The 17,804-nt window shown below is 45.7% G+C and overlaps 1 protein-coding gene across 1 annotated transcript in view; it reads right to left on the bottom strand.

Annotated features, from left to right (window-relative positions):
* Positions 1-10,122, bottom strand: part of LOC115458797 (phospholipase A2 inhibitor 1-like) — an 84,092-nt gene extending 73,970 nt beyond the window's left edge. The window contains exon 1 of the mRNA XM_030188609.1: positions 10,027-10,122. Within this exon, the coding sequence (XP_030044469.1) occupies positions 10,027-10,084 (58 nt within the window). The 5' untranslated portion in view covers positions 10,085-10,122. The remainder of the gene's footprint in view (positions 1-10,026) is intronic.
* Positions 10,123-17,804: the final 7,682 nt, after the last annotated feature.

The following is a 17,804-nucleotide window of genomic DNA, read 5'->3' as shown; positions in this document are numbered from 1 at the left end:
ATGGCTTTGGAAGCAAGGGAATGAAAGAGAGACAAGGATGGAGCTGGGGACTGATAGGATGATGAGATTCAGTGGAGGGTAGATGAGGGCTAAGAGGATGGGAATAGGGCTAAGGAAGTGGGTGAAAGATGGGGAAAGATAGGGGTTTAGGAGATTGGATGTGAGAGACAGAGGGAGCAATGGTAAAAGCTAGTAGGTAGATTAGAAGTGAAACAGAGACTAAGGTGAGAGAAAGGGAGATAAACACAAATAATGGGGGGGGGCATGAAATGAAAGGTCACTGCCAGACAGATGTAGAGAAGGAAAGGAAGAAGCCAAGAGGAAAGAGAAGAAATGGAAGCTCCAACATGGAAAAGAATTTAGAGAACACTGACACGTGGAAAGTGGAAAGACCAATTAGAAAAATAAAGTGCTCAGATAACAAAGGTAGAAAAGAAATATTTTTATTTAATTCTCTTTAAGGACTGAGATGTGCCTGCTTGGTGAAATCTACATCTTTTCTACTGTTGTATTTTGCAGAATGAGGGAGAAAATACATTTCTGTTTCCCTTTCGCCAGTACTGTATTTACACTGCTTAGAGTCCGGCTTTCTTGAGGGAGATCACTATTTCAGTTTTTCTATGGTTCCCTGTTTTCTATAGTGATAAAAACCACTGAGGTGGGGGAACAGATGACCACTATGAATAGTCTAGAAGGGAAAAGAGGGAGAGTAGTGGAAGGGTCTTCCAAGATAGGACACTAACATGCAGTTAATTGTTCAAGAGGCTTTATTGGCAATTACCTGCATGATAATGTTACTTGTGATGGAAACTGTGACCCCTCCCAAAGTCACCAAAACCCTACTGTACCCACATATAGCTGCTCCCTTCACCCATAAGGGCTATTGTACAGTGGGGGGCAGTAGGTTTTGAGTGGGTTTTGGAGGGCTCAGGGGACAAGATAAGGGACCAAAAGTGAGATATGTAACTGGGAGCATTTTTATGAAGTGCAGATGTACCCCCTAGGGTGTCCCATTGCTCTCCTGGGATGGCTGGAGGACCAGTCTGCTAAAAATGCTGGCTCCTCCTACATCCCAATGCCTTCATTTTCTATGTTTTGCACTTATTCGTTTTTTTGGGTTTTTTCAAAAATGGACCAAAAAAACAAAACGTCCAAAGCACAAAACCTTGTTCGAAACAGTATTTTCGGAAAAAAAAAAAGATAAGACTTTTTCTTTTTCGAAAATTACCTTCTTTCCTGTTAGGATTTTGGGTGTTTTGTGCAAAACCTCCAAAGTCGGACTTATACGTCATATCGAAAATGCACCTCCAAGTTTCTGATGTATTTTTGTCCTCTGCCTATTGTTATTATTGTGTCTGTTTTTATGTGAAGGCTTTACTTTTTCTTTTTTTTTTTGTAGTAAACTTTTGTTTTGAAACCCCAGTTTCAGCTTGGACTGACTTACTGAGCGTTGGTAAAGAATGAAGAGTGTGGAATAATTTGCCAATGCCCCCCACCCCCAAGTATACTGGTTCTGTTGTGGAGAAATTGAACTAGACTAAGGTATGCTGGACTACTGGAGTCTAGTCGGGGTTAAGGGAGACCTAGAAAGTCAAGTAGAAGTTAAGGAAGTTAAGTCAGTCACTTAGGGCTAGATCAATGATGGCGAACCTTTCAGAGACCGAGTGCTCAAATAGCAACCCAAAATCTAATTATTTATCACAAAGTGCCATTCCCCCCTCCCCCCTTCCCCCCTCCTTCCCCCCTCCCCTGTCCCCCCTCCCTCCCTTGTCCCCCCTCCACCTCCCTCCGAGTTCCAGGCCACTTCCCTCTCTCCCTCTGAGTTCCTGGGTCCTCCCTCCCCCCGAGTTCCAGGGTCCATCCTCCCTCCCCCCAAGTTCCAGGGTCCTCCCTCCATCCCCCTCCTAGTTCCAGGGTCTTCTGTCCCCCCCTTCCTCCCTCCCAGTTCCACAGGGTCCCCTCTCCCCCTCCCTCCGAGTTCCACAGAGTCCCCCCTCCCCTCTCCCTCCCTCCCCCCCCCCGAGTTCCAGGATCCTCTCCCCGTTCCAGGGTCCTCCCTCCCTCCTGCCTCCCTCCCAGTTCCAGGGTCCTCCTTCCCAGTTCCAGGGTCCCCCCTCTGTCCCCCCCCCGAGTTCCAGGGTCCCCTCCCTTCCTCCCAGTTCCACAGGATCCCCCCTCCCTCCGAGTTCCACAGGATCCCCTCTCCCCCTCCCTCCGAGTTCCACAGGGCCCCCTCCCTCCGAGTTCCAGAGGGCCCCCTCCCTCCGAGTTCCAGAGTCGTCGTCCCTCCCTTCCGCCCTCTGAATTTTAAATGTCATTTCTTGACTTACCTCTTTGGGGACGGGTTACGGCGGCTGGCAGCAGCACTAAAATGCATGCAGGAGCTCAGTCCTTCTCTCTCTCTCTCTGAGCTCTGGTCCCACCCTCATTTCCTGTTTCTTTAAGGGCGGGACCAGAGCTCAGAGAGAGAGAAGGGCCGAGCCTCCACGCATTTTAGCGCTGTTGCCGGCCGCCGTAACCCGTCCCCGATGAGGTAAGTCAAGAAATGACTTTTAAAATTCGGAGGGAGGGAGGAAGGGAGGAACGACGACTCTGGAACTCGGAGGGAGGGAGAGGGGAGGGGGGACCCTGGAACTCAGAGGCGACTCTGGCTGAGGCGATGGCTCGCGTGCCCTCTCTGGCATGCGTGCCATAGGTTCACCATCACTGGGCTAGATTCTATAGATGGTACCTGAAAAATCCGCATGGAATAAATTTCCACCTAAGCATATTCTGTAAGCGGCACCTAGATTTAGGCGTGGTATATAGAATATGCTTAGTTGATATCCCAGCACCTAGAACTACTCGCATCCATTTATACCAAGGGAAACGTGAAAGAAATACCAGCATGTAGATTTAAGCGCAGAGGGGCATTTCAATAACAATGAATGTACATTTTGGAATGCCCACAAAACGCCCATTTCCCCACCTATAACACGTTCCTTTTTCACTCCGCACATTAGAATTTTGGTGCTCTGCATTACAGAAGAATACGCTTAGTGAGTTATGCACGTAAATTCTAATTATTGCCAATTAGTGCTCATTATTGCTTGTTAAATGCTGTTAAAAAACACAGATTGCCTTGTTAAGCCAATTAAGTTTCACGTGTTGCTATATAATATGCTTGGATTTCAGCATGGAACACTAGACACAATGTATAGAATCTGGGACTAATGTGGAAAAATTGTTCAGTGTCTCTCAAAGCAGAGAACTGAGACCTTGAATGCTATGAACCATAAATGTGTAATTAAGAATGCTTATCTGTTGTAACCTAACATTCTAGTTATGACCTTGAATCTGCATGAAAGAGACCTAGGAAAAGTTATGTGAAACATGATGAAGCCTGAGAAAGTAGACAGATTTGTAAAATTGCAGAGATGGCTTTAACAGGTTCTCTCTCTTGTCATTTAAGCTTAAATAATTGTGATTATGCAACTTTGTGGGTTTTTTTTTACTTATTTACTGAGTGAAAATACTAATTTGTTTCGTTCTATTTGTATGTGTTATCTAATTTGTGACCTTTTTTCCAAAATTTTAAATCTGCTAATGGAGTGTATACTGCCATTTCTTAAATCTGGCCTGACTAAATTCTAACTTGGAGCAGATTTGAAGAAGTCCTTTTTCCTGTTCCCTAGAATTCAGCAACAGAAAGGGAATAGGGGGAGGGGAGGGCTTGCACTGGACTGTTTTAAACTCCTTTGTTTGAAATACAGCTGCATCGAGTTCTTTGTTTAATGTTGCAACCCCAGAAACGAGATGGTGTCTTAAATTAACCTTTATGTTTATTCCCTATATATCAGTTTTGATTTAAGATTATAATTTCCTGCTTTAGTGTTATGTTATGCTATGTTATACAGGGCTTATTGTCCACAAACACCAATGTCAGTTCATTGTGGATCAAACCATTGAGACATAACCTCAGGAAATACATACTATCATAAGTACATAAGTACATAAGTAGTGCCATACTGGGAAAGACCAAAGGTCCATCTAGCCCAGCATCCTGTCACCGACAGTGGCCAATCCAGGTCAAGGGCACCTGGCACGCTCCCCAAACGTAAAAACATTCCAGACAAGTTATACCTAAAAATGCGGAATTTTTCCAAGTCCATTTAATAGCGGTCTATGGACTTGTCCTTTAGGAATCTATCTAACCCCTTTTTAAACTCCGTCAAGCTAACCGCCCGTACCACGTTCTCCGGCAATGAATTCCAGAGTCTAATTACACGTTGGGTGAAGAAAAATTTTCTCCGATTCGTTTTAAATTTACCACACTGTAGCTTCAACTCATGCCCTCTAGTCCTAGTATTTTTGGATAGCGTGAACAGTCGCTTCACATCCACCCGATCCATTCCACTCATTATTTTATACACTTCTATCATATCTCCCCTCAGCCGTCTCTTCTCCAAGCTGAAAAGCCCTAGCCTTCTCAGCCTCTCTTCATAGGAAAGTCGTCCCATCCCCACTATCATTTTCGTCGCCCTTCGCTGTACCTTTTCCAATTCTACTATATCTTTTTTGAGATACGGAGACCAGTACTGAACACAATACTCCAGGTGCGGTCGCACCATGGAGCGATACAACGGCATTATAACATCCGCACACCTGGACTCCATACCCTTCCTAATAACACCCAACATTCTATTCGCTTTCCTAGCCGCAGCAGCACACTGAGCAGAAGGTTTCAGCGTATCATCGACGACGACACCCAGATCCCTTTCTTGATCCGTAACTCCTAACGCGGAACCTTGCAAGACGTAGCTATAATTCGGGTTCCTCTTACCCACATGCATCACTTTGCACTTGTCAACATTGAACTTCATCTGCCACTTGCACGCCCATTCTCCCAGTCTCGCAAGGTCCTCCTGTAATCGTTCACATTCCTCCTGCGACTTGACGACCCTGAATAATTTTGTGTCATCGGCGAATTTAATTACCTCACTAGTTATTCCCATCTCTAGGTCATTTATAAATACATTAAAAAGCAACGGACCCAGCACAGACCCCTGCGGGACCCCACTAACTACCCTCCTCCACTGAGAATACTGGCCACGCAATCCTACTCTCTGCTTCCTATCTTTCAACCAGTTCTTAATCCATAATATCAATAATAAATATCCAGCATAATTTAAATTGTAAGTATGAACCACAAAACACTTAATTATCCCAAACATTCATACAACATTAAGAGTACTACGAAATACTTGATACTTCCTAAGCACACACAGTTGGGGATGCCCAAAATCGGCTTTCCATTATACCGATTTGCCATCTTGCGATTTGTGTCGAAAGATGGGCATCCTTCTCTTTCGAAAATAAGCCTGCTAGTGTCCGGTTTACTAAGGTTTGCTAGCAGGCAGTGGGAACTGAATCCAGGTTGCCAGGATCAAAGAAGCAACACCCCCCACTGGCAGCAGTGAAGTTAAAGGACTCCCAATCAGTTTAGAGGGAAAAGGAGGCCAGCGACGCAAATACGGAGCAGCCGAACCTAACATGGCGGCTGCCTCGTGTTGGCCCCTGGCCTGAATCGCCCTTCCGCTTCCGGCTTCCCCGCTTTCCCAGGTGACGAGGAAGGGAGACCCTCAGCGGCATTGGCGGGGAGACCGGAAGTGGGCGGGACCTCAGTGGGCAGCCTCCGTGCACTGCTTAAATGATCGCCGACGAGACAGAGCGGGTCTCTCGGCGGAAGGCAGGCAGTGCACGGGTTTCCCCCCCCACACCCTTCCCTGGAACGTCTCGAAGCGGACAGGTGGGCCGAAGGGATAACTTCGCTGTACTGTTCAGATAACCGTGGGGGAATCGAAATGTTAATTTGTATGTCATACCACCAGGGTATAGAACGTTAGCGAGCCTGACCATGTTAAGTTTTAGGTAACCAGTAATAAGTCTGTTAGCTGCTCCTATGCACTAATACCTTTCCGATAACTGTATGCGATAACTGCATGTCATACCGCTAGAGTACGGATTGTTAGCGAGCTTTTCATGTTAAGTTTTAATGTATCCAGTGTTACGCTTACTAGCCACTTCGATGCACCAATAAATGTCTGCGATGACCGTATAGCTATGGGATTGCGGGAGGCCCTAGGGGGATGCCGTAGGGTATTACCATCTGTCTCCCACTATGACTGTTCTTATCAATTCTTGTATGCTGTCACAGCAGCGGATGCACCCGAGCCTGAGAACCTGGGATGCGCCAGAGCGACAGGCAGAAGGAAGATCGGCGCTTCTGGCAAGGAACTGGGGCGCTCATCGCTAGCAGACTAAACACCTCGCTGGTTCACATGGCAGGTGGAGCTCTGGGCTAGGAGTGCAGTTCCGAAACCGACAGACGCACGGCCACGCTAGGGGCGGAGCATGGCTGGCCGCAGCGCCGGACTGAGAAGCGGGCTCTCTAGCTGGAAAGCATGGCGGAGAGCCGGAGCATCGGCAATTCCAGGTCCAGGGCTCGGGTGCTTCCTAGGGATTGTTAATGTGTTTGATGTGTTTACAATAAAGCTGTGGCCATTTATTCCCAAAGAAAAACTCCTGTCTCATGCTTGGTCTGTGTGGCACGATGGGTTAAGATGAGGGAGGGGGACGAGACCGAGTGCAGCCTGCCCATGTTACAGTGATTTATAGTGATTTCTTATGCTCTTGTAAACACAGAGACACTACACAAGCAGAGGGGTTGGAAATATTTCCATGAGTCATGCTCTGATTCTTTCATACCCTTCACCACTGCTGCTTAAATCCCATACCTGCAGGCCTGAACCTTTTGGGATTTTCATGTGTTTCTTTCTTTTTTTGTAAAACACAGAGGGACTGGAAATAATTCCATGAGGCATCCTCCCAATTCTTTCCCTACCATGTTCCCCTCCCCTGCTGCCATACCCAGAGATCCCTGCTTTTGGCTCAGGCTGGTAATTTCTACTGCCATGGCTGAGTGCGAGCTTCTATTGTGAAATTTGTTCAAAAATATACTCGGCGATGCAGTAATCAGTGAGTATGCAAATTACAGCCACAGTAAAAAGTGTGGGCTGTCAGAAAAAAACAGTGCAAACCACTACAGCAATCCACAAGCTCCATGTGAAAATGTCTCCCCACCACCACCACTTTCACACACTGACCAGAAGTGAGACAAAAAAAAAAAAAACAACAACAACACGCAAGCCCTGTTTGTATCCCAACATCACAGATAGTCCAGGTAATCTAGCAGCCTACTCCCCCCCCCCCCCCCTCCCAATAACAGAAAAACACAAACCCCCGACAGTCTAGTGGTCCCTTCCTTCCGCCGACCAGACCCCCTCCTCCCAACTTGAATAAATATTCCACAATAATCTTCTGTAGTGGCCCCTACCCTCCCCAACCCCCCACCCCAGATTCTCACCACCCATTTCAAAAAGTTGAAAAGCAAGAGCGCCATTATTCAAAACCTCATCCTTAGGAAATTAGGAATGCACAGGGATACGCCACTAGGGGGTCAGTATCAAATATTTTGTGGGGGGAGGTACAAAAGATTAAGGACTGGTGGTGGGACTGGGAGTCTGTGTGCATGTGTGTTTCTGTTTGAAGGAGGCTGTGGGTATATGTATGCAAAAAAAAGGTTTAGGTGGTAAACACTTTCAACATATTCAAAAAAACTTCTCCACTGTAATATCTATATTAAAAACATGGGAGGAGCCTGCAGCTATCCAAGATGGCCGACTGAATAGGTCACAAGTCTTACCGCTCTCTCTGTGAATCCACGATGCCTAAACGCAGAGGGAAATTGGCGGCCATTGCTCCCCCAGACCGACGAACCTCGGCGTTATGTGGTCCAATAGACTCCTTTTTGCGGGGACTTCAGGTGTTCGAGAGTGGATCGGTGAGCAGCGGAATGGTGGCGTCCGGGGGGAACGGAGGACCTGTGACGCTGCCCTCGCTGGATGTAACACTCAGCCCCGATCAGCGAGCTCCTCCCCCGCAACCCCAGAGCGTTTGTTCTCCAGTGTTGGCGTCGTCCCCGAGGCAGCTGGGAAATAGTACCACGGGAGAGATGATGGGAGCTGGAAATCTTGGCCTGGACAGCAGAGGAGCTGAGAGTGGGGTTTCCCCTCAGCCTACCCTGGTGATTCAAACTCAGATTGCGGGAGGCACGATTGCTGATGTAAGATCAGAAGGGGAAATCATTTCTACCGAATATACACCAAGCCAAGGTACTTTTAAATTTCTCGAGGAGAAACCTGCAGAGATTACCTTAGAAAGCCTATGGGCTTTAATAGCTAATTTGGGCAAAGCTTTATGTCCACAAATTAAGGACATTGAGACTCGAGTTATAAAACTGGAAGAAACTATTACAGCAGTTGAAGCTGATAAGAAAGAAATATTGATTAAGACTAAATCTCTAACTGAACAAGTAGAGAAAGTACAAGAAGTACAAATAAACACGATAAAAGATCTCACTAGTATGAGAGAGAAAATTGAAAATTTAGAGAATGCTCAAAGGTCTAATAATTTGAGATTTTTGAATTTCCCGAGGATGGTGACAACTATTCCAAGGGAAATGCTACATAGATACCTCAAAGAAATACTGGGATTTACAGATAACAACATTCCTCCTATAGAGCAAGTTTATTACTTACCAATAAAAATTCCTGAAACCTCAGTACAACAAACTGATCAACCTTTGGACGTCTCTGCTATATTAGAAGCTTCAACAACAGACTTAACAACATCAGCAACTCTGTTAGTAACATTGGCATTATCGTTAGATAAAGCCTTGATTATGAAAAAGTTTTTTAGAAATAGAGAGAAAACATTTTTGGGTTTCAATGTCCGTATATTTCCTGATGTGTCTAGAGACACTCAAAAAAAACGAAGACAATTTCTCTTGTTAAAGCCAGGTGTTCTCCAGTTAGGAGCTACATTTCTTTTACGTTATCCTTGCAAGTGTATAATTTGTTATCAGTCGGTTAAGTATGTTTTCTTTGAATCTATACAGCTTTCTGAATTTATCTCAGCAAGAAGGTCTTAGAGGTTAAGCATTGAATTTGTAAATGGATACCAAAGCGACTTGTCTTAATTTCTTATTATAATAATTGGTAAAATCTCCGCATTGTTAATCTTGGATCTATATGGTGGACTAGAGTGTACTTTGTTAAATAATTTGCTTTCTTTATTCTAAAAATGTTTTATTTCAGACAAATGTACCTTTACTGTATCAAGTGTAATACTTGTTTAAAAGTTGAAACTAATAAATATAAAATAAAAAAATAAAATAAAAAAAATAAAAACATGGGAGGAAAAAGCCTCAGAAAAATCGGGTAGCTTTAACACAGCGTTTATGCTCCCTTCTTTTAATCATAGGCTCAAAAAAAAATAAACCTCCCAGCTACTGCATCACTTTTATTTAACTTTAAAACGGTGCATCAATTTCTCAAAGCAAAACGTTCACACATAACTCAAGCAGCAGCAGTTGGGTGAGTAAACATTTTTTTTGTAAAGCAAGAAAAATTATATAGCAAGAAAAAAAACAAATCGAAAATTCACCTCTTGTACTTAAAGTCCACAAAACGGTTGCAAAAACATCCAGTGAGGACAGTAAATCAAGTTAATAGCTCAAAAAAGAGAAATGAACCACACAGAACTTTCACAGAAGGCAAAAGTAGAGACTAATAGACAATTATCACATTCCTGTGTTTTTTCTGCATTGTTTGTATACTGTACTTTGAGACTTTTGTTTTACTGTGAATGTTCTTAGACCGTACTGACTTGTTTACTTAGCCAACTACAACTGGAGGAAAAACTGCTTGACCACTACCAGTATTATCTGTGGTCGATTTGTAAACCTCTCCTCTTGAATGCAGCAAATAATTCTGAAAGGTGATGTTTTTTGGCAAGAAAATCTTTGGAGCTTCTATGCCTTTCAGGTCTTCCCTTTGTCTTTCACACCCCCTTAAATTCAGGAAAATAGCATTCAAAACAATTCCAAATCAACAACAACAAAAAAAGTAGAGGTTGTGCCTTTACCTGTTACTATTAGAACAGAGAGGATGCAGCAAACACCACTGGTGACAAAAGTCCTCATGGTGACAGAGAGAGGAGGAAAATGAGGCTGTGCACAGATGTATCTGAACTTTTACCATTACCCCGAGCGCACTCTATTTATATCAAAAATTTGAGAAAGGGGAGGGACAGAAGAAGTGAAGTAAGCTTTCATATTCCTAAAAAATGAAAGTGTCAGAGAAGGGAGTGAAGCAATAGTCTAGAAGAGCCACAGGCTGAGAACCATACACTTTTACTGCCTCAGTTTTACTATGTGGCTGTTTCCCTCTGGTTTGCCTATGAGAACCAGGAAAGCCAGGAGGATTTAATTCAGTGATTCCCAGTCAGGTTTTCAGGATATCCACAAGGATTATGCATGAGAGAGATATGCCTTCATGGTATGCAAATCTATCTCATGCATATTCCTTGTGGATAGCCTGAAAACCTGACTGGCTGAGGTTGCCCAGAGTAGACAAGCAGGATCAGAGGGAAACAACATCACTGATTCTAGGGAAGCAGAAGTGTATAGAGCCACAGATGGAATCACAAGGTGGGACTATATGTAAAAGAAGCATCTTTATTCAATGACCCGACACGGAAGGAAGGAGGTGAGATGACACATGCTTGGTATTCGAAAGTGACCTAAGTTAACGGTGTCTATCACAGCCACATTCCAAATCCTTGCCTGCCAAAACAGCCCATATATACCTGTGTGTAAGCTATGTGCCAGACCTAGGGAAAACAATATGTCGACAAGTCTCCAGGACAAAAAAAAACAAATTTGAAACAAGGCCTTAGACACATACCTATGTGATTGGGGGCAGGATATCTTCCCACTAGAGAGCTGCACGGGAACGGGGTTTGCGGGAATCCCGCGGAACCTGCGGGATTCCCGCAGGAATGGAAGCAGTTCTGTGGGGTTCCTGTGTGGACAGAAGCGGTTCCTGTGGGGTTCCCGTGGAGACGGAAGCAGTTCTGCGGGGTTCCCGTGGGGACGGAAGCAGTTCTGTGGGGTTCCCGCGGGGATGGAAGCAGTTCTGCGGGGTTCCCGTGGAAATGCAAGCTACACCTGCACCAGCCTCTCATCTACCGAATACCAAGTTCTTTGACTGCTGCCTCCTCCTCCTCCTCTTCCTCCTTGCTTTAACAGCACAAATTTTCCATTAAGGAGGTGGTAGAGACACAAATGATGATGGAATTCAAAAAGGTGTGGGATGAACACAGAGGATCTCTAAATAGAAAATGGAAGTTATAAAAAAACTAACCTTAAATGGCTGCATGTGTGTGGATGTGTGAAGTAATGCTTAGATGGCGACTCTGGCTGTGATTAACTAGGACCAATACCGGGCAGCTTTGTATGGTCTGTGTCTAATATATGGAAGTCTGGTTTAGGATGGGCTGGAAAGGGCTTAGACAGCAACTTCAGTGGCAGGAACATAAGGACAGTTCTGGACAGATTTTTACAATCTGTGACCCACAAATGAGAAGACACATAGACTGGAGTGGGCTTCAATGACAACTCCAGCAGTTGGAACATAAAGATAGGGCCAGATAGACTTCTATGGTCTATGTTCCAGAAACACAAAAGAAAGACCATAATCAAGTATATAATATCACACTCGTTGATTTAATCATAAATTGATAATGAGTGTGACTATTGGGCAGACTGGATGGACCATTCAGGTCTTTATTTGCTGTCACTTACTATGTTACAATTAATCCTCTTTGCTCCCGGGCTGATGAGCAGACCTCAGCTCTGACACAGGCATGAGCATCAGATGTCACCTGACCTACTGGTGCATGCATGTGGTGACCTCTCAGCATGCAACGCCAGTAAATCAGAGACAAATCTTACATGTGCACACCAGAGTGTTCCAAGTTTCAGCTTCCATTCCTTCCTTGCCTACAGTGCTGTGGCTCAAATCCAGAAAGAGACTGAAGGAGCTGACTGGAATTTTCTTTTATGTACCATTAAATTCTTACAGTGATGGGTGGGAATGGGTTAAATTCTTGCGGGGACGGGTGGGGATGGGTTAAATTCTTGCGGGGACGGGTGGGGACGGGTTGGGATGGGTTACATTTTTGCGGGGATGGATGGGGATGGGTAAGATTCCAATGGGGACGGGTGGGGACGGGTAAGATTTGTATAATTATGGTACAGCCAGAGATCCCCCCCACTGGAATGGTGGCGGGCCCAGTCATAGAGCTCAGGCCATTACAGACCTTGGCTGAGTCAGAAATCTGATGGCTGACATAACTGGGAGCTTACTGGAAAAGTATGGCCTAGTTTGTAGCCTGGATTGAGGCCTAAATAAGCTAAATTAGGAAAAGTTAGGTCAATAGATATGGAAACAAAATGGAGGATTTCAGCACAAAATGGAAGCTATGTCTGTTGCAAAGTGGAATTTTCTCTAATGTAAGTTTGAAAAACAAGTTGAGAAATGAGACTTTCCTGTGAGCAGGATTGTGGTCAGCCATGGTGTGAGAAAGGAAAGGTGTAGCTGGATGCAGGGTCTTGCTTAAGATTTGTGGTCAAGCGAGCTAAAGACAAAACCATGTTAGCAAGATAGAAGCTACTCATTAGCATGAGCCAATCAGTGACAACCATGACATTAGCATAGATCCAATCAGGTATATCTATTGTCATATTATTCATATCCTGAGGGCACCTATAAAAATCAGGGTATTTCCTGGTTTAAGTTAGAGAGAAAAGAAGGGTTGCCACTCTCTCTCTCCAAGGGAAACCAATGTGCCCAGTAGAATTGACAAATTACCTAATTGCTTTCCCTTGTAAAACCTCTAATTGGTAAGAGAAATTATAAAAGATTAGGAACTAATTAACACCTGTTTGCAGCTGGATTATTATATTCCTATAATTAATTGATTGTACGTGCCTGTTGTCAATCACTGATTTGACTTGTACCTTGGCAAATAAACTCCTCATTCCAAATGATGATTTGTGGACTTCACTTAATGATGAAAGGCTGTAAGTATAAATGCTTTTGCTGTATCAGGTTATCTTTCGCTGCATTGTATGACTTGTAATCTAAATCCAGTTTGTCATAAGGCTGGTATCTTTTCCTTAGACCTAACATCTCTCTTAGTGGCAATTCCTTTTAGAGCTTCATAACTCCTTGATTACCCCAGTACTAGTGCTATTTAGAGATGGAGTCAGATTTAAGGTCACTCCAGCCTTCTTGGGGGGCTCTGGACCCCTAAATTCACAACACATTCCAGCAGGGACGGGCGGGGATGGGTAAGATTTCTGTCCCCTGTGCAACTCTCTAGTTCCCACCACCACAGTGCTGTCTTAAGTGAATTGTGTTATATGCTTAAGGCCTGCGGCCTGATTGACATATTGATGGCATTGATGCATTTCCATATCTTTACTGTGCAAGAAAGTGGAATAAAATTTTATATTTACTCTTCTTGATAGCAAAGCTCAACTCCATTTGTTAGGAAGTAGGAATCAGGAAAAATTACTCACAACCAGATTTGTTACAAGTGGAATATACAGTGTGAGGGTCAAAAAGATCAGACCCCTGTTATGTTCAGCCTAATTTGGAAAAAAAAAACCTGGTGAAATATTAATCATTTTGGGCATACAGAAACGTTTTTGGTATACTGAATAGGACTTCCAAATATTTGCAGTCTGAGGGGCAGTTAAGTGGCTTCAGTAGCGACAGTACAACTAGGTGGTGATTTGTACATAAACACTAGTGCCTGGACTTCTCTAGGGGTATTACTATAACACACCCCGTAGTGGTGTAATGCGGAATTACAAATATAAATAATTTAGCAGAAAAAGGGCCCGGGTTATGGGGTTTCCAAAGAAACTCCACACACAAAGGGGATTTGACAAGAAAAATTAAGTAAATATTTTATTAAATAATAATAATAAAAATAACAACAATAATAATAATAATAGTAAATCAAAAAAATGGTAGTGTTTAAGCAGTGGTGTGCTGGTAAATGTTTAACAACAGGCTATCTCCCCGGTACACCTCTGTGCCCCCCCCCCCCCCCCGTCCACCTCTGCACCCCCCAAATTGCAGAGCTGGCTATAGCTGGGGAGAAAGCCTGCATTACTCCAGGGAAAAAAAATTTAAATGATCCCAGGTTCCAATCTAATTCATGTTTAATGTGGGATAAAATGCCATAAATAAGTAAATAAATATAAACTTTTAATGTTGAGCACCTGATTCTCAAAGTGGACATATTCCAAACACTATAATGAAAATAAAATGATTGTTGGTGACTTTGTTTTTCTGATCATGCTGGCCCAGTCTCCGATTCTGCTGCTATCTGTTCTCTTAACTCCGCTTCCAGGGCTTCCATTTATTTCTTTACTTTCCGCCTCTCTTCTTCATTTCTTGCCCTACATCCGTAAGTAAAAGCTGGGTCCTCCACAGACTTGATCCAGCTTCTGCCTATTTTCTTCATCCATGTGCAGTTTTTCTCCTCTCTTCCTTTTCCCTCATCTCATCTCCTTCCTCACTCTTCCCTCTCCTCCATCCATGTCCAGCAACCCTCCTCTCCCCTGCCCTCCCCTCCATCCACCCATGTCCAGCAACCCTCCTCTCCCCCCTGCCCTCCCCTCCATCCACCCATGTCCAGCAACCCTCCTCCCCCCTGCCCTCCCCTCCATCCACCCATGTCCAGCAACCCTCCTCCCCCCCTGCCCTCCCCTCCATCCACCCATGTCCAGCAACTCTCCTCTCCCCTCTCTCCATCCATATCCAGTAACTCTCCTCTCTCCTGCCGCCCTCCATCCATCCATACCCAGCGATTCTCTTCTCTCCCCTGCTCCCCTCTATCCATCCATACCCAGTGATTCTTCTTCCCCCTGCCCCTCTTCAGCAATCCATACCCAGTGATTCACTTCTTTCCCCTGCCCCCTCTATCCATCCATACCCAGCGATTCTCTTCTCTCCCCTGCCCTCCCCTACATCCACCCATGTCCTGCAACCTTCCTCTTCCCCCTGCCCTCCCTCCATCCACCCATGTCCAGCAATTCTCCTCCCCCCTCCCCTCCCTCTATCCATATCCAGCAACTCTCCTCCCCTGCCCCCTCCATCCATCCATACCCAGCGATTCTCTTCTCTCCCCTGTCCCCTCTAACCCATCCATACCCAGCGATTCTCTTCTCTCCCCTGCCCCCTCTATCCATCCATACCCAGCGATTCTCTTCTCTCCCCTGCCCCCTCTATCCATCCATACCCAGCGATTCTCCTCTCCCCTGCCCCCCTCCAGCCATCCATGCCCAACGATTCTCCTCTCCCCCACCCCCCTCCAGCCATCCATACCCAGCGATTCTCTTCTCTCCCCCGCCCCCCTCCATCCATCCATACCCAGTGATTCTCTTCTCTCCCCGCCCCCCTCCAGCCATCCATACTCAGCGATTCTCTTCCCTCCCCTGCCCCCCCTCCAGCCACCCATACCCAGTGATTCTCTTCTCTCCCCTGCCCCCTCAATCCATCCTAACCCAGCGATTCTCTTCTCTCCCCGCCCCCCCTCCAGCCATCCATACCCAGCGATTCTCTTCTCTCCCCACCCCCCTCCAGCCATCCATACCCAGCGATTCTCTTCTCTCCCCCGCCCCACCTTCAGCCATCCATACCCAGCGATTCTCTTCTCTCCCCTGCCCCCCTCCAGCCATCCATACCCAGCGATTCTCTTTTCTCCACCACCCCCTCCAGCCATCCATACCCAGCGATTCTCTTCTCTCCCCACCCCCCTCCAGCCATCCATACCCAGCGATTCTCTTCTCTCCCCGCCCCCCCTTCAGCCATCCATACCCAGCGATTCTCTTCTCTCTCCTGCCCCCTCCAGCCATCCATACCCAGCGATTCTCTTCTCTCCCCCAAACCCCTCCAGCCATCCATACCCAGCGATTCTCTTCTCTCCCCCGCCCCCCCCCTTCAGCCATCCATACCCAGTGATTCTCTTCTCTCCCCTGCCCCCCTCCAGCCATCCATACCCAGCGATTCTCTTCTCTCCCCCACCCCCCTCCAGCCATCCATACCCAGCGATTCTCTTCTCTCCCCACCCCCCTCCAGCCATCCATACCCAGCGATTCTCTTCTCTCCCCCGCCCCCCTTCAGCCATCCATACCCATCGATTCTCTTCTCTCCCCCACCCCCCTCCAGCCATCCATACCCAGCGATTCTCTTCTCTCCCCCACCCCCTCCAGCCATCCATAACCAGTGATTCTCTTCTCTCCCCTGCCCCTCCTCCAGCCATCCATAACCAGTGATTCTCTTCTGCACCTGCCCCCCTCCAGCCATCCATACCCAGCGATTCTCTTCTCTCCCCTGCTCCCCTCCAGCCACCCATACCCAGCAATTCTCCTCTCTCCCCTGATTACCTCCGTCGAAGCGGCCGCGTCTTTGAAAGCCCTGCCCGTCTCTAGCCTTCCCTTCGAGTTCATTCCCTCAGAGTCCCGCCCTTGCGGAAAGAGGAAATGACATCAGAAGGTGGGACTCTGAGGGAACGAACTCGAAGGGAAGGCTAGAGACGGGCAGAGCTTTCAATGACGTGGCCGATTCGACAGAGGTAATAAAAATGATTTAAACTCATCCAGGGCGGCGCAGGCAAACAAGGGCAGTGGTGGGAGGTGAGGTAAATGGGGTAAGCATGGCTTGTGGCGTCCTCCTGCCATGCTTACCTAGTTTACCGGAGCTGGCTCACCGTGCTAAACAACCGGCTCACAAGATCTTTAAAAAATTAACAACCGGCTGTTGTGAGCCGGTGCGAGCCAGCTCCAGCACACCCCTGTGTTTAAGTATGTTTCAGTAACAGAGTACCATTCATTGAGGTAGGATGATATTACAGCAGAATGGTACCTGTTGTTAAATATTTCACAATAAACATTATAATGGCAATAAGATGTCGAACTTTGCAGCAATTAGCATTTCAACAATTTCAAACTTAATTCCTGTAATGATACAAAATATCTTACTCACTTTCCCCGAACTAGGTTGTTGCTTGGCTCTCCTCAGCCCCTCCACCTCAAGGATTACGAACCTCAGCAACAAGAAGATCAAATACCCAAATACACCCTCACAGAGGGGCCCTTTTACAAAGGTGTCTTAGGTTCTACACACAAGAAGCATGCGCCAAAACGAGACTACCACTAGGCTAGCGCATCCCCCTGGTGGCAATTTTGGATTTGCCACGTGCCCATACCACCGGGAAATATTGTTTATTTCCTATCACGTGCAGTATTTCCGGTGGTAATCAGCAGTTGGTACATGCCAACCAGTCACCGCGCATGTAGTACATAAGCCCTAACCGCTAGATCAATGGGTGGCATTGTAAGAATTATATATTTCTATTCTCCACCAATTACCTATAAGGTAATATAATAAGCATAAGAATATGTAAGAAAAGGGGAATTAAATATTATATTTGTTGAATTACATTAACCTGCCCTGCAAGGTTTAAGGACATGTGCTCAGAACATAAAGACCATATCTTTAACTTTAAAAAAGGTTTATTAACAATACAGGTAATGTAATAATGTCTGAATTATAAATTATGCTGGAAATGGTAACTCACTTTGATAGAAGCTGGTAGCTGGTTGGAGTGATGAAGGAAATCCTCTCTGCTAAAGAAATCTTTTGTTGTAAAGTTGTTTTCTGGAGCCTGGAGAAAATCTTGTCAGGGTGTGTGTAATGTCCAGCAGAGAGGCAGGAGGCAGACCCAAAGAGAAGCAGATCCCAAGAGAGTGAGCTGGGCATTTTCCAGGCTTTTTATATTTT

This window comes from Microcaecilia unicolor, unplaced genomic scaffold (genome assembly GCF_901765095.1).
Source record: "Microcaecilia unicolor unplaced genomic scaffold, aMicUni1.1, whole genome shotgun sequence".
Classification (NCBI taxonomy): Eukaryota; Metazoa; Chordata; class Amphibia; order Gymnophiona; family Siphonopidae; genus Microcaecilia; species Microcaecilia unicolor.
This window is presented reverse-complemented; position numbering and strand designations above follow the sequence as displayed.